The 21,021-nt window shown below is 46.3% G+C and overlaps 1 protein-coding gene across 1 annotated transcript in view; it reads right to left on the reverse strand.

Annotated features, from left to right (window-relative positions):
- Positions 1-12,451: 12,451 nt before the first annotated feature.
- Positions 12,452-21,021, reverse strand: part of MPST (mercaptopyruvate sulfurtransferase) — a 9,416-nt gene continuing 846 nt past the window's right edge. The window contains exons 2-3 of the mRNA XM_006865280.1: positions 17,671-18,289; positions 12,452-12,750 (exon numbers count right to left, since the gene is read on the reverse strand). Coding sequence (XP_006865342.1) covers positions 12,452-12,750; positions 17,671-18,289 — 918 coding nt within the window. The remainder of the gene's footprint in view (positions 12,751-17,670; positions 18,290-21,021) is intronic.

Here is a 21,021-nt window from a genome sequence, read left to right on the forward strand (position 1 = left end):
ACTATTTTGATACCTTTCAGAGCAGTCAGAAGTGGTAGCCAGGCCCCCTCTAGTTTTTCTGGTCTATCTATATCTCTTAGAAATCCTGAGTTTGACTTCCGCAAGATGGTGGATTAGGAAGATACACTACACAGACTCTCTACAACAAAGATACGAGGGACCAAAGGAAACAGACACAGATGAAAGTTCAGGAACACTGAACATCAGAGAAAAGGTTAGCAAAGTAGATTGAGTACTTGTTGGGAGGAGGAACTGAGCAGGGACAGTGAGAGAGAAGGTTGACTGATGAACACTGGTCAGATGCAGTGTGACCATCTTGAACTTTTGTGGGCAGTTTTGGCAACAGAAGGAGGCCTGGCAGAGCAAATTCACACAAGTGATGGGAAAGGAGTGAGTTGGAGAGAGCCTAAGAACACATCAACATGCAATAATCAATTCAATACAAATATAACAACCCCACAATGCTCCAGAAATGACAGAGAACTTTAGCTCACATGAAGAAACAAGAGAGAATGGCTGAAACAAATGATCAAAATACAGAAGCAGAAAACGATTCTGTGGGAGAAAAGGTAATGGGACGAACTGAAAAGGAATTCAAAAGAATGATATTTAGGGACCTTCAAAGGATTGACAGAGAGATTGAGGAAAGCACTGAGAACACAGAAAAAAAACCTGGAAGAATTCTGGGAAACACTACAAGAACAAACAGATAAAATAAAGGCAAATTTTAAAGCAATACCAAAACTGTGATTTTAGAAATAGAAAACACATTGAAAGAGCAAAGGAGTAGATGCAAAGCAATAGAAGCTCAAATTAGTGAGCTTAGAGATAGATTTCTCAGTACTAGTATGCTAGAAGAACAATCTGAAAAATGCAAAGAGAAAAATACAAAAAAACACCATGAGTGTCCCACATAACAACTTACCAGTAAGGAAGAGGCAATAAAAGCACAAAGAGAATTGTCAAAAAGTTGTTGGGAAAAAACTTCCCTAACATCATGGAAAATGAGAAGATAAGCATACAAGAAGTTGAATGAATCCCAAACAGGATAGATCGCAAAAGAAAATCACCCAGGTATATTAGAATCAAACTTTCCAAAAGCAAAGACGACGAAAGAATCCTGAGAGCAGCTCAGGAAAAATGAAAAGTTCCCTATAAAGGAGAACCAACAAGACTAACTTCTGATTTGTGAGCAGAAACTATGCCGACAAGAAGGCAATGGGATGACATATCAAAACTATTGGCCACCAAGAATTATATAGTTAGCAAAGCTATCCCTCAAATACTATGGTGATATTAGTACATTTCCTAATAAGCAGAAATTAAAGGCCAGACCAATATTACAAAAAATGCTCAAGGGCATTCTTTGGACTAAGAACAGACAACAACCTGAGATTACCATACATGACAACACTACCTATAACTCAATCCAGATATAGAAGTAAAGTAAAACAACCCTAATAGACTGAAAATTGGGAACCAGAGATATCAATCTGTAATGAAGTCAACTACAAAGCCAAAAAAACCCACAGGAAAAAAAAAACAATGAATAAAGCAGACTGTTTTAAACAGGGAAAATTTAATAAACTGCAGGGTAAACACAAAGAAAATCAGTACACCTGTACATCAAAATATAAAAAGGAAAATTGGGAAGATTTAGAAACAGTAACACAACAGAAATGGAAAAAAAAAAGAGCCACTAACAAAATGAACTCAGCACGGACAATTGTGTGAAACAAAGAAACCAGCAACACCACAAAAAAACACACAGTAAAATGACAGCAATCAATTCATACCTATCAGTGATTACACTGAACGTTAATAGGTTAAATGCACCAGTCAAGAGACGCTACAGAAAGGATAAGAATACAGGACCCTTCAATATGCTGTTGACAAGAAACATATCAAAAAGGTGGAGGCGCCTAAATGCCCATCAACAGAAGAATGGTTAAACAAACTTTGGTACACACACCCAACGGAATACTATAAAATGTCGAAGAATAATGATGAATCCTCAAAACATCTCACACCATATGTGAACCTGGAGGACATTATGCTGAGTGAAATTAGTCAATCACAAATGGACAAATACTGTATGAGACCAATGTCTTTAAAATTGAGAAAGGTTTTCTTGATAAAAGAAACAATTTATGATGGTTATGGAGAGGAGAGGGGAGGGAAATTTATTCATAGGCTTAGAGTGTAAACACATGTTAACATGGGTGACAGGACAGGCAATATACAACAAGAAGGAGGTCAGCAGAGGAAAGATAAAGGTAGCAGAGACAAAGGGAGGAATGCAAGAATTAAAGCCAATAGAAGTAAATGCTGTTAACTGTTGGTACATTGGAAGGGATTGCAACCATGTGATGAAGTAAAGTCTATGATCTGTTGAATGTAAAACTGATGATCCGCTCTGTAAACCTTCTCTCAATCCACAACAAAAAGTTAAAAAAAAAAAAAGAAAGAAATTCTAAGTTCACAATGATAATCTCCAATCTCAATCCAGCTTCACTCATTCTAGCCTTCTTTTCCGTATTTTGTTTCTCTCTCCAGTTGCGAAAAATGTGGTTCCAGTATTCTTAGTATATTTACTTTTTTGCTCAGTTCTAGTTTCATAACTAGCAACCCCTGACACAATGAAAACCAAACCAACTAACAAGGATTTAATAATTCTTTTGGTCAAAATAGCCACATGCAGTGTTTAAGAATGGTTTGTATGGGATGGACGTTTGTTGTTGTTGTTACGTGCCATCGAGTCGGTTCCGACCCATAGCGACCCTGTACAGGGTTTCCGAGGGTATAAATCCTTACCGGAGTAGAAAGCCTCATCTTTCTCCCACGGAGCAGCTGGTAGTTTCGAACCGCTGACCTTTAGGTTCCCAGCCCGATTCGTAACCACTACGCTACCAGAGCTCCTTATGGGATGGACGTAGGGGAGATTTATTGGGTTAATGCTTCCTCTCCTCCATTCAGTGTAATTATATTATCCATTTGAATTAGAGTTATATTCACTTGTTTCTATTTGTATTACATTTTTGCTCAACTTTGTTGATTCCATTAATTTACTTCTTGGGGATTGGAGAACACCAGATGATTCTAAAAGTCAAAAGTCCAATCTAAGGGACAACTCTTGGTCTTTCTCAGTCTGACACAAAGCAGACCGATGAAAACCAAGTATGCATGGAAGCAATTGGTCTAAAGGATTAATGGACCACTGGAAACTCACCCGGAGACCAGAAGAACTAGATGGTGCCACCTACCACAGCTGATCACTCTGAAAGGGATCACAATAGAAGGTCCTGGATATTCTGGGCTATTAGGTGAACAACATCACCTCTCAGATCAAAAAAGGCAGCAATTACCCAGGGATAGTACTCAGAAGGCAGGAAGGGATTAAAAAAGGAGGGAGTGGGAAGAGGGTTGTTAAATTGTAGGGACTGCAATCAAAGCTAAGAAACAAAGTGTGTAGGAATTGTTGAATGGAAAACCAATTCCCTCTTCAGACTTTCAACCAAATCACAATATTTGTTTAAAAAATAAATAAAAGTAGAAAACATGCAAGAAAAGTAGAAAGTGATACGAAAAGTGGCTATTCATGCTGATAGGTAATCAGTCTCATTCCTTTCTAGTTGAATTTTCACAGGAATGGAGCCATACATGTTAATATCTCCTTCTGGTTTATACAAAATGTAGCAAACTGTGGATACTTTAAGGAGATCTGGTAGCACAGGGGCTATAAATCCTGTTGCTAATCTCAAGGTCAGCAGTAGGAAACTACTTGTTGTTACAAGGGAGAATGATGAGACTTTCTGCTCCCTTAAAGAGTTACAATTTCATTAACCCTATAAAGGGTTGCTGTGAGTTGGAACCAACTCCACCACATACCATTACCAAACACCATGGATATTCTTGCATTTTTCCCTTTTTAAAAATTATATTTATGTATTTTAACCTTTTTATTGTGAATTAAGTAAAGGTTTATAGAGCCAATCAGTTTTCCATTCAACAATTCATACACATTTTGGTTTCATGTCATTCATTGATTGTGAGCCCCACAATGTGCCATCAGTTATCCACTTCCTCCTTCTGTTACCCCTTTCCAGTCCTCTTCCTTGTCTAACCCTTCAAACTTGGTCCTGGGGTAAAGACTGCCCAGTTGAACTCTAATGGTGATTATTTAAAGACATGCCTCCCTAGTGTTATTGTTCCCTTATAGACCTGCCTATTGTTTGGTAAAGGAGCTCTGGTAGCGTAGTGATTACAAATCGGGCTGCGAACCTCAAGGTCGGGAGTTTGAAACGACCAGCTAATCCGCGGGAGAAAGATGAGGCTTTCTGCTTCCGTAAAGATTTGTAGCCTCAGAAACCCTGTGCAGGTCACTATGAGTCGGAACCGACTCCACCGTACTTAACAATTCTCCATTAGTTTATTTAACTATTCTGTATATTTTCATTTAGGTTGTTTCCAATATTTTAGTATTACAAATAATACTCTAACAAATGACTATATATTTGTATTTTCATGTTGGGAGCATGGTGGCTTTGTAGGATAAGCACTGGGCTTCAAACCCTGGTAGTACAGCGAATTACTAACTATTAAGATTTGCAGCTTGAATCCACCAGCTGCTCCTTGGGAGAAAAATGAGACTTTATGCTCCTGTAAAGATTTACAGTCTCAGAAACCCTATACAGGGTAACTATGAGTCAGAACTGACATGACAGCACTTAACAATGACAACACCAATATTTTCATGTTATTAAAGATCTATGAACAGGGTAAATTCCTAGAAGTGAGGTTGCTAGGTCAAAAAAGTAAATGAATATGTAGTCTCATTGTTGTTTTTGACTCATAGTGACCCTCCCTCCCCCCATATACGACAGAGGAGAACTGCCCCATAGGGTTTTTTTGTAATGCTTTACAAGAACTGGAAGAGTAGCTAGGGGGGTTCAAACCCCCAAACTGCAGGTTAGCAGCTGAGCCCCAGGGCTCTGTGGATATTGTCACATCCCTTTCCAAAAGTATTGAACCAACTTTCATTCCCAGCAGCAACACATGGGAGGAACTGCTTTCCCATAATCTCACTAACACAAAATGTGTTATCAAGCTTCTTAATTTTTGCTGTTCTGACACACATAGATTCAGTTCCTACAAGCATCTCTCTGTGTCTTTGTTTCCTGGGGCTGCTATCACAAAAATGCCAGAAGGGGGTGAGTTTAAAGAATACACTTTTTTCCCCTCATAGTTCTAGAGGATAAAAGTCCAAATCAGGGTCTTGGCCCTGTTGATTGCTTCCTCATCAGCAGCCCTGGCTGTTCCTTGATTATTATTATTAAACTTTTTATGGTGAATTGAGCGGTGGTTTATAGAGAAGATCATCAGTTTTACGTTCAACAAATCATACACTTTGTTTCAGTTCTGTGACTTCTGTCCGATCTCTCATAGCATCTGTTTCTTCAACACCAGTGTGGGTCTTCCTGTTTCTAGACAGCTCTTTTCACTCATAATGATTAGATTTAGAACCCACAATACTGGGCATCGTCTAATCAGTGTAACAAAGAAAACTTTTTTCCAAACAGTATTACATCCACAGGTATAGTGGTTAAGATTCCAACACATATTTTTTGGGGGATGGGAACACAATTTAATCCATACCTCTGCTTCTTGAGGCAAGGGTCTCCATCTTACTCAAGTTGGGAGTGCATGCTCTTAGCATGATGTGGGCACACAGTGCCCCTACTATGGAAAAGGGGGGAGAGGATGGATCACTTCTGGGAGTCTTGGAGGCTGTGGTGCCAGCTGCATGAGGGCCTGCGGTCAGGAGGGAGCTGGCTGGCCAGAGCAAGTGCAACAATGGTCACACCCAGGGCCAATGGATGCAAGTAAAGGGCCCATGAAGGGCAGTCCGGCAGCCCTCAGAGGCCGGGGAGTGAGGAGTGCATGGGTATTGTGAGGCTGGACAGGTAGCAGAGGGCCCCCGTCATGCTTGTCACATGTGTCCCTGCTCCTAGAATCATCTCAGATCCTCCTTCCCATCAGACGGTACCATCTGTGGTCCAGGCCTGTCCGTCTGGAATGGAATTCCTCACTCATGCCCCACAGATGTACTTGAGGAGGGGGCAATGTTTACCAGCCACCTAACGTCCCACCCCAGGGGGCAAGGAGAGGAGGAATCCTGATGACACGCCCGCTAGGAAGGACTGCACCCCAAGGCAAAAAGTAAACCAAGGTGAACAACATTTACCTCTCTATGCTTTTGCTATTTAAAAATCAACCAGACAGCATTAAAAATGTACCCACCCTTGGGTGATGACTTGAACTCTTCATAGCTTACTCAGAACGTGACACCTGCCTCAAAGCTGAGCCACCTGAGACAAGCTCAGGAGCCTGCACTCAAGACTCGTTTGTCTTCCTGGACTTGCTCTTCTGACGGGTCTGTAGTTGGTTCCCAAACCATTCACAGGAACGGTATGAGCAGCAAGGGTGAGAAGAGCAGAGGCAAGCCGTGGTTAAGCACTTGGCTATTAACCTAAAGTTGGTAATTCAAACCCACCAGCAACTCGACAGGACAGAGATGTGCATAAAATTTTTACAGCCTGGGAACCCCTGAGGCAGTTTGCCTCTGTCCTGTGGGGTGTTACTATGAATTGGAACCAACTTGGTGACAATGGGTATTTTCTTGTTTTGTTTTAGCAGGGGAGGAGGCTTGAGAAGAACAGTGGGTACCAAGGAGTCCCACCAGAAAATCAGGTGTCACCTCCAGGAGGCCTCCCTGACACCAGCTCACCTGGGAACACCTGGAGGCCCCTCCAGCTTTGTACCACCTCATTAGTTACCTGGTTTTTAACACCTGTTGGTTGTCTTTTTTGCTGTTTTCTCTTGTTTGGAGGTAAGTTCACTGAAGAGAGAGAGAGAGAGCACATCTCGTTCACAAGAGCCCTGGAGAAATTTCACTGAATGCAAAGCTGGCCCTAAATCAACTCAACAGGAACTAACAAGTGCTGGTCCAGCCAATTAAAATTCATCTCTGACTCCCTGATTCCTCACCTGTGAATGCATGTGAGCATCAATGGCTATGTGTGCTTGTGGAGGCTTGCTTTTGCTTTTTCAGCACCACCATTATCTCCTTTATGAAGTCTCATTCCCTCCTCTGACTTCAAACTCCAGCCCCAATCCTAACACCCTATGTGACCTGGGGTGAGTCACCTGACCTCTCTAAGCCCCCACCTTCTCATCTGTAAAACTAGAGCTAAGAATCATTTCCTCAGGGCTGCAAGGAGGATTAAGTGGGTGCAGAGTGCTTAGCATCCTCCCGGGCACGTGGAAAGAGCGCAATACGTAAGAGTGGTTATTAGGTCTCAGTTCAAACACTGCATTTATTAATATATTAATAATTAATAATATGACTCATAGCCACCCTACAGAACAGAGTAGAACTGCCCATAGGGTTTCCTAGGCTATAATCTTTACAGAAAGGAGCTCTGATAGCGTAGTGGTTATAAGTTGGGCTGCTAACATAAGGGTCAGCAGTTCCACAGGAGAAAGATAAGGCTTTCTGCTCCTGTAAAGAGTTATAGCAGGGTCACTATGAGTCAGAACTGATTCCACGGCACACCACCATCACCACCACCACAAATCATTCCAGAAGCAGACTGCTAAATCTTTCTCCTAGAGCAGCTGGTAGGTTCGAACCGCTGACCTTTCAGTTAGCAGCTGAGCACTTAATCACTGCTCCACCAGGGTTCTTTTATATTTATATGACAACCATTCATTCAGCCCCCTCATCACATCAATCACTGCATTGTTGCCAAGAAAAAAAAAAGATGAATAAGTTATTATATCCTCAAGAGCTTAGAGTCAGGCAATGGGGAGGCAGGAAAGGTCCCAGACAGAATATGAAAAATAGTAATGACCCAAACAGCCCAAGCATACAGCTGCAGTAACATGAACAAGACAATACAAACACTACTTAGTTTTCACTCTGCCAGGTGAGTCTCAGTGCTGGGCATGAATGCAATCAGCTCTACCAGGTGTTGAGCTAGACTGGAATGTCCCCCAAATTCATGTGCAACACAGCAACAAATTAAAGTCACTGACAGCTCAGGTACGCTCAGTACTCTGGGTTCTATGCCTTATAGGCTAATGAGGTCCCTGAGCTGTGCAGAACGTTTGCAACAGGGCTGGTAACTGAAAATTGAGTGGTTCAAACCCACCTACAGCACATTGGAAGAAAAGCCTTGCTTCTGTAAAGATTACATACAGCTAAGAAAGTCCTGGTGTGGCGCTGGAGGAGAAGCACTGGGCCACAAGGACAGTTTGAACTGCAAGGTTGGTGGTTCAAATTCACCAGCCACTCTTCAGAAACCCTACACAAGGGTCACTATGACTCAGAACTGACTTGACCCGCACTGAACAAGAAAACCCCATGAAGTCCTTCTATTCTGTCACCATGAGGTGGAATGAGCTGGAGGGCACAAGACAGCAACAACACAAGGTTAGTGCATTAAAAGTTTTGCTGCTGAAGTAATAATATTTCAGTTACCTCTGAATGACTCATTTTTCCTCGTGCTTAGGAGCTGGGGTTATTCCGTGGGAGTGACAGATTCTAATGCTTTGAGCGACCTTATTTGGCATCACATCTACCTTGCTTCCAGGTAGAGTCTGCCCCCATTTTTCAGATGAAAAGACCGAGTGCCCAGCAAGATCTGGCCTCTGCAGCATGAGCACTGAATCCATTAGTCCTTTATGTGGGTGGTAGCCCTGGGTCATGATCCCTGAGGCCACAGTTCTGGTCGCAGGCACAGAAGCGTTCCTGCAAAGCTGGTTAGACATGTTGGGAAACATATTCCCAGCTGTCCCTGACACGGACAGCAAATATTTACCAAATGGACCAAAATGTCATCACCCTGGCTGAGCAGTGTCGCAAGTCCCTGCCTGGATCAGGAGGATAGGTGTAGCAGCTGCTGGTAGGAGCCCCGGTTGCTGGTTAACAAGGAGCCCTGGAAGCCAGTGGTTAATTATTCTGGGAGTTTAGGGGGCCTACAACGCTCCTGGCAAGCTTCTGAAAAGCTAAGCTGTAACCCTGCGTGCAAACCCCCACAAGCCAAACTCCATACCAAATCTACCAACGCCAAGTCGATTCCAACTCACAGTGACCCTATCTAGGTTTTCAGAGGTTATAAATCTCTATGGGAGCAGAAAGCCGCATGTTTGTCCTGAAGAGTAGCTGGTGAGTTTGAACTGCCAACCTGGTGGTTAGCAGGCCAGTGCTTATCCTACAGCAACACCAAGGCTTTGCATGCAAATCCTAGTAAGGTTTGATTAAATCATTCTTTCCTTTGGGCAAGCCAACCCTAGACTTGCCCAGACCCACCAGAGAAGATTTTCTCAGGAGGAGCCAGGCCTAGTTCGGAATCCCTGGGTGGTGCAGCTGATTAATGTGCTCAGCTGCTAACCAAGAGGTTGGAGGTTCGAATCTATCCAGAGGCACTACCGAAAAAAGGCCTGATGATTTACTTCTAAAAAATCAGCCTTTGGAAACCCTATGAGCAGTTCTACTGATACACATGGGGTCACCACGAGTTGGAAATGACTCTGACTAGTTTAGGCTTGGGTTCCCTTGCTGGGGCTGGGACTAGGGTGGGTTTGGGGAACCTAACTTAAAAACGTTGACTGCAGCTTAACCCCTGTTGCTTACAGTTTGTCACGTGTTTCCAAATCCTGGGTCACAACACGTTCTCCCTTCGTTCTGGAGAGCCGGAAGACTCACTGGAGGGGCTCCTACACTGAGCTCAGTGAAGACTGGATCCTTTCTCTAATAAGCTGTGTGTCTTTGGGGAAATCACAGAACCTCTCAGAACCTGCATTCACATCTAAAAATGAATCTGTTACATAATGAATCAGTTCACAACACTCCCTTCTTTCTGGAGTTATGATAGGAAAAGCCAGTTTTCCCTCCCTAGCTTAAAAGTTTTGAGGACAAGAACGCTAAACAAACAAAAAACCACCAAACCCTTGGACAGCCACGTAGAGTTGGATGTAACTCATGACTTACAAAGCAGAACTGCTCCACAGTGTTTTCTTGGCTATAATCTTTAACAAAAACAGATCACAGGCCTTTCTCCATGGTGACGCTGTGTGGGTTTGAACCACCAATTTTTAGGTTATTAGTAGCTAAGCACAACCTAATTCTCATATTTTTTGCTCTTTCCCCCAGTGCTGAAAGCCTAAGAGGCACTCAGCATGCTGGGTATGTAAAAATCCTAAGAAATAGCAGGAATTTTGATATTTACTTTGCTCAGCACCTAGCTAGATAGTTTTTATGGGTTTACCTCACTTAATCCTCATAGCTTTCAGGGAAAGATACATTTTAAAGACAAAGAAACTGAGGCTCAGAGAGACTCAGCACTGTGCCAGGTAACCTGGAATGGAGTAGATGGGACAGGAGGTCTAATGTGCTGTTAAGTCAAGCCATTCTCCTCCAAGGGAAGCAAACTGTGTCTGAGACTAGCTTGAAAGGGTGGGGGTTTTTACACAATTAAAAACAGCCACTAAGAAAGGGGCTCAGGATAGGGAGATGGGGATGCCTCACTCTCTCCACCTTTCTCAACAGCTGTGGTCAATTGTCTGTTGTTTGCTAATAGAGCAGCTGTTCTTATCTGGGGATGGTGTGCCTGCCTTCCCCAAGAAGACATCTGGCCACTGTCAGATCTTTCAAGGTCCTGGCTGGTAGAGTCTGCTTTCCACTAAGAGTGTGGTACTGTAGGATAATCAATCTCACCAGCCAACTGCTCCTCAAAAGCCCTATACAGGGACAGTATGGGTCAGAAACGACTCCATGGCACTTGACAACAACAACATGAACATACACTAAAGTTGGTGATTCTACCCCTCCTAGCGATGCATGAAAGAAAGTTTGGCAATCTGTTTCTGTAAGGATTAAAGCCAAGGACATCCTCTAGACCTCAGTTCTGGCTTGGTGATACAAGGGTTTGCCATGAGCTGGCTCGACCGTGACAGGTTTGGTTTTTTCGCTTTGGACATTCTTTTGGTTACCACAACTAGAGGGTGCGCTGCTGGAATCTAAGGGTAGAGGTCAGAGAGGTTGCTGGAATCTAAGGGTAGAGGTCAGAGAGGTTGTTAAACATCCTACGATGTAAAGACACACCCTGCTGGCCCCATAAACTAAAATGATCTAGTCTCAGTTGCCAAGGTTAAAAAGCCTTGGGCTAGGGAAATGAGGCTAGATCCAATGGGATCTTGCTTAGGACTTTGTCTGAATTCCCTTCTGAAATATGTACTATGCCCATTTCATAGATGAGGAACTGAGGCCCATAGGATGGGACTCAACTCCAGAAAACTCCACGTAAAATCAAGATTCTATGCTGCTGGGGTCTCCTTGTGGACGTGGGGAAATGAACTCTTTTACAGTTGTGGTCAGGGGAAAAGGAAAGTAACTTCAGAGCCAAGAAATCGGAGTCTGGTCCATGCTTTTGGTGTAAATTCACTGTGTAACCTTGGGTAAGTAAGTACCCCTCTTTGGTTTTGTTTCCAAAGTAGGAGCCAGACCAGATAACTACTTGATCCTCTTCCCCTCCTCCTCTGCCTCCAGCACTGGTAGACACTGCCCCTTTGCTACAGAGATGGTGACTCAGGGGCGAGAAGGATGGGAGGGTGACCTGGGTCCAACAAGGGGCTCTGGGGGTCTTCTCAGACACCTAGTCCACTTCTGCCTCAAGGAGTACAGGGTCCCTTCCTTGGGAAATCTTGGGAAGGAAGTTACCCTTGAACAGGGAGGTTCAAACTTCTGGGTCTGGACCCCCTCACCCCAACCCCTGGGCAGTTCCTAAGATTAGCCTTTAAGCTTGAGCTTCCAGAACATTCTGACTAAGCTGTGACTGGGCTCCTAATAAACTCTGAATTTATCCCTCTCTCAACATGAGGATGTCCTGCCAAATTGTGGGGGGCTGTGGGGATCCAATACAGGTCACAGCAAGAGTCACCTTAGTAGCTTAGAAGCAAGAAGGGAGACCCCAGAATTATGGGGTAGAGGACAGTTTGCTAGTGGGTATGACAAATCTGTCACAGGAAGGCAAGAAAGGGCTCTGGGGCCCCAGCTGGCTTTAAAAAAAAGGGACAGGATCCCCAAGACCCTCAGCCTGCACAAAGCTCCCTCAGCAGGGCATGCTGGAACTGGGCATGCTCCTTAGAAAAACCAAGGCAGCCCAAAGGTACAAGGATTTAGCACTTGGCTGTTTTATTTCCTCAACAGAAAAACAGGAGGGGGTAATAGGGCCCCAGCTCAGCACGATGACAGGTAAGCAGGGGCGTTCTGGCTACCTATCACCATCTCTTCCTGCTTCCACACATTAACGGAATTCCTGGCCTCAGGGACATCACCCCTTGGGTCACCTGAGTTGGATAAAGAAACTTTATCCTGGTCACGTCTGCCTCAGAGGGTCTTCCCCCGGCCCTCAGAGATGACCTCCTCAGGCTGGGCACGCATGTACCACTCCACCCAGGAGCCGTCATAGATGGCCACATCAGACTTGCCACACAGGTAGGCCCCCAGCGCCACATGGCAGGCTGTGACACCAGAGCCACATGTGGCCACCAGTGGCCGGGACAGGTCCACCTTCTTCTCCTGAAACAGGCGGTGGAGCTCCTCAGGGCTCTTCTCCAGGCCCTCCTTGGTCAGGAAATCTGTGAAGGGGATGTTGACGGTGCCAGGGATGTGGCCAGGTTCGATGCCTGCAGTGGGAGAGCAGGAAGGAGAAAACAGGGTGTTGTGAACAGTGGCACACCTAGTGGAGGCTCCCAGCCAGGCAGTCTCACAATTCCTCTTCCCAACCACAATAGGCAGACACTCCCATTTCACAGATGGTGATACTGAGGCCATGTTGCCAGCAAATTGCTGGCTGAGTTTTGAACCTAAGTTTCAGAGTCCACCAGAGCCACACTGCTCCCCACTCCCCTGTGTCCCAACTGTGTCCCCTGAGGGTGAGAAGGCAAGAAACAAAACCTTTCTGCTTAGGATCTGCAGGCAAGGAATTTGGAGCCACCTGAGTACCTGCAGGTATGGAAACCCCTTGTTGTTGATTCTGACTCATGGGGCCCCCATACAAACAGAGCTGTGATCTTTACAAATTCAAATTACCAGGCCTTTCTTCTGCAGCACTACCAGGTGGGTTCCAGCTGCCAACATTCAGGTTAGCAGCAGGGCACAAACTGTTAGCATCTCCCAGGGACCTGACAAGTATGCTTAAAACCCATTGCTATGGAGTAGACTCTGACTCACAGTGGCCCTATACGAAAGAATAGAATTGTCCCATAGGGTTTCCAAGGTTGTTAATCTTTTTGGAAGTCAACTGCCGCATCTTTCTCCCGCTGGCGAGTCTGATTTGCCAACCTTTCTGTTAGCAGTCCAGACAGTTAACCAAATGGGCCACCAGGGATCCTTACAAGTTCGTGGTTGTTGTCAAGTGCTATTAAGTTGGTTCTGACTCCTAGTGAACTGTACAGCATTTCCAAGGACAGGCTAGTGGGTTTGAACCACCAACCTTGCGATTAACAGTCCAGTGTATTTCCTACAGTGCCACTCCAGGACTCCTAGTATAGATGTTACCAAATCCTTACAGGTAAGCATGGGGATATCCTAAATAATAATAATGATAATAGTAACAGTGACATTAGCAAGTGCTCACTTTATGCTGGACAGTGTTATCAGACCCTCAGCAATATTTTCTCCTTTAACCTTACCCCTACCACCCCAAGCTGTAGGGAAAAGCAGCCATCATCTCTCTTTTATACAGAGACAGACACACAGAACATCCTGTCTACCAGTATGCGCAACCAGAATTTAGACCCAGGCTCAGCAACCCCAGGGCTGTTAGACACCAGGTCTAGGGGCCTGGGCAGCAGGGACAGAAGAGGGAGGTGGAGACAGAAAGGGATTGCAAGGTGCCTAGAGGGGTTCAAGGGCAGTACGTAGATGGGCAAAGCCCCAATGGGCAGCCGAGGCGGGAGGCGCCCTCACAAGTCTGGATAAGATTTCTGGCCTTTGACTTGATGGCAATGGGAAATCTAACTTCTGTTTTAAAAGGTTATTTTCCTGGTGGCATGAAGGAGAGCCAGAGGACTATTCACTAACAGGCTTGTCCTGACCCACATCCTACAAACACACCATTGTTGCTGGTGATGGTTGTGTGCCTTCAAGTCAGTTCTGAGTCAGAACAACCCTGTATAGGGTTTCTGGGGCTGTCAATCTACATGGGAGCAGAAAGCCTCATCTCTCGCCCACAGAGCAGCTGGTGGCTTTAAACTGCTGACCTCGAAGTTAGCAGCCCAACTTGTAACCCACTCCGCCACCAGGGCTCCTTAGGCAGGTGGTGTTGTAGATCTGTCGAGTTGGTTCTGAACTCATTTGAACCACCAACCTTGTAGTTCAAATGGACCTTTCATTCCAGTGTTTATTGTATAGCTCTACACCAGGCAGGTGTCATACCAGGTATTTCCATTTCATGTGGAGGCTTGAGACCAGCCACCAAATAGACACTAAAGGTTAATGACTCACACCTGGTCCATTCTGCCTTTACAGATGGGCTCCAGGATCACTTCTGCCTTGGTTTCCCCATCAGTTATCTGTCTAGAGCTGCCATAACAAAAATACTATGAGTGGGTGACTTAAACAAACAGAAATGTTTCCTCTCACAGTTTAGGAGGCTGGAAGTGTGAGCTCTGGGCCCTGGTTCTAGGTAAGGTTTTGTCTGTCAGCTCTAGAAGAAGGTCTGTGTCTCTTTCAGTTTGTGTTCCTAGGCCTTCTTCATATGACTTGACATCTCTCCTCTCCAGTCTGCTCTGCTCACGTTAACCTCTTAGCTCTCAAAAGAGACTGACTCAAAATATGCCTTGCACTAATCCCACTTCATTAACATAACACAACTAGTTGGATGCCCGTTGTTGTTACATGCTGTGGAGTTGGTTCTGACTCATAGCGACCCTGTACAGCGTTTCTGAGGCTGGAAATCTTTACGAAAGCAGTAAGCCTCATCTTTATCCTGTGGAACAGCTGGTAGTTACAAACTACTGACCCTGAGGTTAGCAGCCTGATTCATAAACACTACGCTATCAGAGCTCCATTGGACCTAATATCATCATTGCCCTGCTCCATGTGGCAGGGACCTCCAGAATTCAACCGTCTGTTGGGCCTTGCAGTGCAGTAAATAACTTAATAATGACCTTTCTAGCCACAATCTTAGTTGTTGTTGTTAAAAACTGTTGATTCCAACTTATAAGGACCCTGAAGTGGCTAGTGAATTTGAACCACTGACCTTGAGACCTTGTGGTTCAAACTAACCTTGCAGTCTAGTGCTTATCCTACATTGCCACATAACTCCAAGCAAATGACTGGGCAGGACTATGCAACTGTAAGGATTTGTGGCCCAGCTTGTTAATATGTAAATAAGGTACACTGTGGGGTGGGAACATGCAAATGAGGTATATGGAATTCTAAGGAGGGAATTAGTTAGTTCTGTTGTCTGGGTAGGTTTAAAACCAGCCAAATCAGAAGCAGGAACAGAAATGGCACTAAGAAAGAAGAGTTAGGAGTGGGGCACATCCTTTGGATTCTGAGATCCCTGTGCTGAACCCCCTTCATCTATGACACAGAGATCAGTGACAAACAAAGATAGCAGAGAACCAGTAGAGCCCAGGGCAAGAGACAGAGCAGTGGGCTTCCTAACCCACATGGTGAGAAAGCCTTTCAGCAGGATGCTTGTTACCAGACTGGGTTGCTTCCAGGCAGTTATAAAAGGAGCGAAGTTTGATGACCCATAGAGCTAGAAATGAGAGTCTACAGGTGAAAGCTTAATGGCAGAATAGGCACTTGGATCCACAGAGCTATACTTGCCCACACAGGTCAGAGGCCAAGGAACCCCTAGGCTGAAAGGCAGAGAGCTGAAAGACCTTTGTAACTATGTGATACCAGGGCCTGATATCAGGAGGGTGTCCTGAAGAAAGAATTGTGCCCTGAGCATTCCTGGGGAGCGTGGTGGTTCCATAGATAAACACTGGATTGAGAATCACAAAGAATGTGGTTCGAGTCCACCTGCCACTCTGTGGTAGAAATACGAGGGTTTCTGTTCCCGTGAAGATTTAAAAAGCCTCGGAAATCCTATATAGGGTCGCTATGAGTTGCAACTGACTCCACAGCACTTCACAAGAACAACACTACTTCCCTAATACACTCTAGGATTGTGAGTCTGGTCTGTGAGTTCTGTGTGGTCACTAAAACAAACCCAGCAGAGAAAGAGAGAGTGCCGCTGGAGGGATGGGTGGTAGAACTGGTAAACAAGGTTGGAGGATGGAGGTCTCATAGGAATCGCCTTGGGCTGATATTGAGTTAATTCTCCTACCCCTAGTGAAGTCAGATGATGTCCCAGGCCATTCTTGCTGGACTGGCTCTCAGGAGTGCTAGGAGCATGGCTCGACCCTCATCCTCAGGGCTCTCAGAGCCCATGAAAACTGCTAAGTACAACAGTGTTGTTGTTGATAAGTGCTGGTGAGTCAGTTCTGACCCATAGCAACCCTGTATAGGGTTTCCAAGGAGCAGCTGGTGAGCTTGAACTGCTGGCTTTGCAGTTCAAATGGCTTTGCAGTCTGGCGCATTAATCCACAGCGCCACACCAGGACTCCAAGTACAACAATGGCTGAGACCATTGAAGAGCAGCTCCAGCCAATAGTGGAATACCATTCAGGGAGCGCTTCCCTGAGGAAGTGGCTGGTTCCTGGCATCCTCCCCAGAGCCAATAATGGAGAAGGGACTGGCGAATTACTGGCTACTAATTGGCAGAGCCCTGGTGGCTTAGTGGGTTATGTGTTGGGCTGTTAAACTTGAGGTCTGAATTCACCAGCTGTTCCGTGGGAGAAAGATAAGGCTTTCTGCTCCTGTCAAGATTTAGGTGGCTTCATAGGATAAGCACTGGGCTGCAAACCACAAAGTTGGTGGTTTGAACCCACCAGTTGCTCTGCGGGAGAAAGATGAGGCTTTACAAGAGCTACAAAGACAGTCCCCACCCCCCTCCCCATGTGGTCCACACCAAGCAAATTTTGAGGACTGGTCTATTCCAGGATACCATATTTCTCCTTACACAGAGTTTTCATGTGTACTTGCTTGCCTGGGGAAATCCACTCCCCAGACAGCGTCACCCACACCTCCACTCAATATCTTCTCCCCTTCCCTCTCCCAGCCTGAACCCTGCTGAGGGGCTTTCCTTAAACTCGGCCTCAGATTCCTCCTGCACTCCACCATCCTCAGTGTTGGGGGTAGACCTCAATCAGGCCCCCATTCGTGTGGGGCTTTTCCCGCTGGGTCTTTGGTGAGTTGTCCAGCACACCCACAGTATTATGGTAAGGGATGTCTGGGTTGATAACAGCGTTTCACACCTATACAGGTAGACACACTGGGATCACAAACAGGCTTGGGGTACAAGAGAAGGTAGGCAAGTATTACTGTTCCTTTTTATGAATAAACCCAGCGATGCTCGGAGAGAATGAAGAAGTCACATTTCTGACCCCCCGATACTCCCGCTTGCCATATCCTCCCAAGGCTAGAACTCCCACCTGACCCATCGCACCAGGTAAAACCCCAGGTCCCTTTCCCCAAGCTATTACCTTCTCGGGGTTCAGGTTCGGTGCCCCGATAGCGGCCAGTGGCACGGGCATCCACCACCTGGAAGCTCCGGGCCTCGAGGTTCTCCTTGATGTCCTCAAATGTCTTGATGAAGGCAGGGTCTAGCTCTGAGCGGAATTCGGCGGGCACGGGATGGCTCTTGCCCGAGCTGAGCGGGAAGCCCAGATGCTGCCAGTGGCGGAGGCCACCGTCCAGCAAGGACACTGCGCCGTGGCCGAAGGCGCGGAACATCCACCAGACACGTGGCGCAGAGTAGAGGCCCTGGTCACTGGCGTCATATACCACGACGTGTGTGGCAGCACCCACGCCCAGGCGGCCCACATACTCAGCAAAGTGCGAAGCGCTGGGTAGCATGTGGTCGTAGGGCGACGTGCGGTCGCTGCACTGGTCCAGGTCGAAGAAGGCGGCACCCGAGATGTGGCGCTCCTCGAACTCGCGGCGAGCATCGCGTCCCAGTTTGGGCAGGTACCAGGAAGCATCAAGCAGCTGCAGTGGCGTCCCAGCGCGAGGCGCTCGAAGCGCCTCGGCCACCCACTGCGCAGACACCAGGGCACGGAAGAGCTGGGGGGCCATTGCAGCTCCGGTACTCGAGCTGCAGGCCTGGGCCACAGGGAAGAAGTCAGAAGGAAAGTGAGGGCGGAGTCAGCCCCAAGGTGGGAAACGCCCACTGGTGGGGCAGGGGCTGGGTCTGGAGGGGGAGGAGGAGCCTGCAAAGGGCAGAGTCCAGTAAGGGCAGAAATCCAGCTGTGGTGACCCTGGTCCGCCTCCTGCCAGGACTTGGCTGTAAATTCAGAGTCACACGACCTAATAATGTCTAGGATGCCTTGAAGACAGCCAGGCAACCACACACCTTGTAGGGGCAGGTAGGTGGAGGACCCCAGGCGAAAAGGTCTTGTTGGCACTTTTGGGCAAGCAGGGACAAAGTCTCAGCCTGTTCCCAGGAGGCAACTCACCTTGTTTTGCAAACAAACCAGTTTGCCTGTTGGGATTCATTCATTCACTCACTCAACCAGCATTTCTGTAAGAATCCTTAATAGTAGCTGGAATTTCCTGAACACTTGCTAAGCCCATCAAGCCAACTCACAGGAACCTGTAGGACAGTAGAGCTGCCCCCATAGGGTTTCCAAGGATTGTTGTGGGTTAATGTGCCAGACTGCAAAGCCATTTGAACTGCAAGGTCAGTGGTTCAAGCTCACCAGCTGCTCCTCAGAAACCCTATACAGGGTCGCTATGGGTTGGAACTGACTCAATAGCACGTAACAACAACAACATATCTTCACTGAGGCAGGCTAATTCATCTTTCTACTTGAGTGCTTGCTAGGTGTCATTCCCTGTTCACAACACCTAAGGACAATGCCTGGCATACAGTGAGCCCTCAGTAATTTCCCGCAGTTATTTATTTTGTTAAACAGGTCCAAATGGACATTATTCTCCCATTTCACAGAGAGTTCCAGAGGCTTAGAGAAGTTCACAAACTGCCAAGAAATAGTGGTACCAGACTTCACACTGGGCAGTCTGACATTCAAATCCAGACTTCTCACTGACACACGTCATGTGAGCTTGGGGAGCCCAGCGGGCCAGATGTTGCGCTTCCACCCTGAGAAGACTTCTGGTATGACACTGTGGGTTAATGCGCTGGGTTGCAGTCGGTTTGAACCACAAGGTCGGCAGTTCAAGCTCACCATTCACTCAGAAACCCTATACAGGGTTACTATGTGTTGGAACCGATGTGACGGCACATAACAACAAGTGGCACCATAGGATAAGCACTCGAACTGCAAGGTCGGTGGTTCAAACTCACCAGCCGCTCCTCAGAAACCCTATATATGACCACAATGGGTCACTCGATGACCCATAGCAACAACAATGGCAAGAACAGTGATTTGGAGCCTCACTCCCTCTTCCCTCCACTGCCCCTGCTGGACAGGGATAGAAGTGCATTTGGCCAGGACTCTGACATCTCAGTCACCTTTCCAGGGTCCAGAGTCTACAAACACATTGAGTCATAAGGTGCCTTTATGCAGATTAGAGAAAGTGTCCCTTCTGTTAGGCAGCCCCCACTTCTTCCTCAGCCCCAGACACACTCACCGAAACCACCTGCATCCAAGCCTCCCCAAGTCTCCTCACATGCTGACTTCAGGAATGCACTTTGCCCACAAGGCCCTATGCATTGTTGAGAAAGAAGGCTAGGGGCCTACTTTAGAGACGACAAGGCAACTGGGGACCCATGAGAGCCTAATGTGAGCACGGAAGGATTGCTAGCATAGCCTGGGCTGCAGGCAGGTGGGAGGGCATCCTGGAGGAAGGGGAAAGTCTGAGCTGACGTGACCTTTTCAGGGGTCCAGGAAACTGACCCTCAGGACAAAGAGGCTGCCAAAGGGGCCTGGGCAAAAGGGTGATCCAGTTTCTGTGGGTTTCACCACAGTCGGATGACACTGGAATGCTGTAGACTTCTTGAAGACCCCACCTGTGAATCACAGCAGCTTCTGCCTCTCCCACACTCTTGGGCTCCTTGGTTTTGCCCCCCTAAGAATGCACTTGAAGTGGCAAGAAGGTTTGGGAATCAGACCTTCCCAAAGTCAGGACGCAGGCCACCTCTGCTTTCTTCTAATGGTGCTTCCTGCCCCCATGTCTCATAAAGAAGACCGAGTAATGAATGTCAAGGGAGCACAATGCATTCCACATAGTTGTTCTTCATAAGAATTAAAAACAGTTTAATAAATGCCCATTAGTTCCTCAAATTTACTCTCACAGGTGGCCTTTGAACGGACTGAAGTAATGCTAGAATCTTACAACTTTCTGAGCGTCCCTTCGGGAACTGTGGGTAGGATAGCAGGGTTTGGAAGACAGGTTGTGTGTATTGTCCCTGAAGGTCCCCACCAGAAAGAGGGACCAGGTCACTGTGTGCTTGCTGGGCTAGGATCAGTGTAGGTTGGGGTGCTCTGGGTGGGCCCCTAAAGAGTGGGACTTGTATCAGAGTGCTCTCTGGACAAGGACTTGCCCTGCCTGGTCACCTGGGGCAGGCACCCACTGCCAACTCAAGCATGGAAGATTCTTTAGGTAAGTGTTTATCCAAATATGCATTTCTGCAACTTCCTGTGAAGATATAGAGTTATTTAAAAAAAAAAACAAAAAAAACAAAAAAACCCCAGGTATATGGAACACAGTGTCTCCTACCAATTAGATTTTCAGAAATTTTTGTCAGCTGTTTAAACATAGCCGCTGTCAAAAATTAAATTATATTTACTCACAATTAAATAAATCATATTAAAAACAAAGGCAATCTAAAAGAGTAAGAGACCATCCAAGGGCTCCAGGGATGAGGAAGATAA

Source organism: Chrysochloris asiatica, unplaced genomic scaffold (genome assembly GCF_000296735.1).
Source record: "Chrysochloris asiatica unplaced genomic scaffold, ChrAsi1.0 scaffold00076, whole genome shotgun sequence".
NCBI lineage: Eukaryota > Metazoa > Chordata > Mammalia > Afrosoricida > Chrysochloridae > Chrysochloris > Chrysochloris asiatica.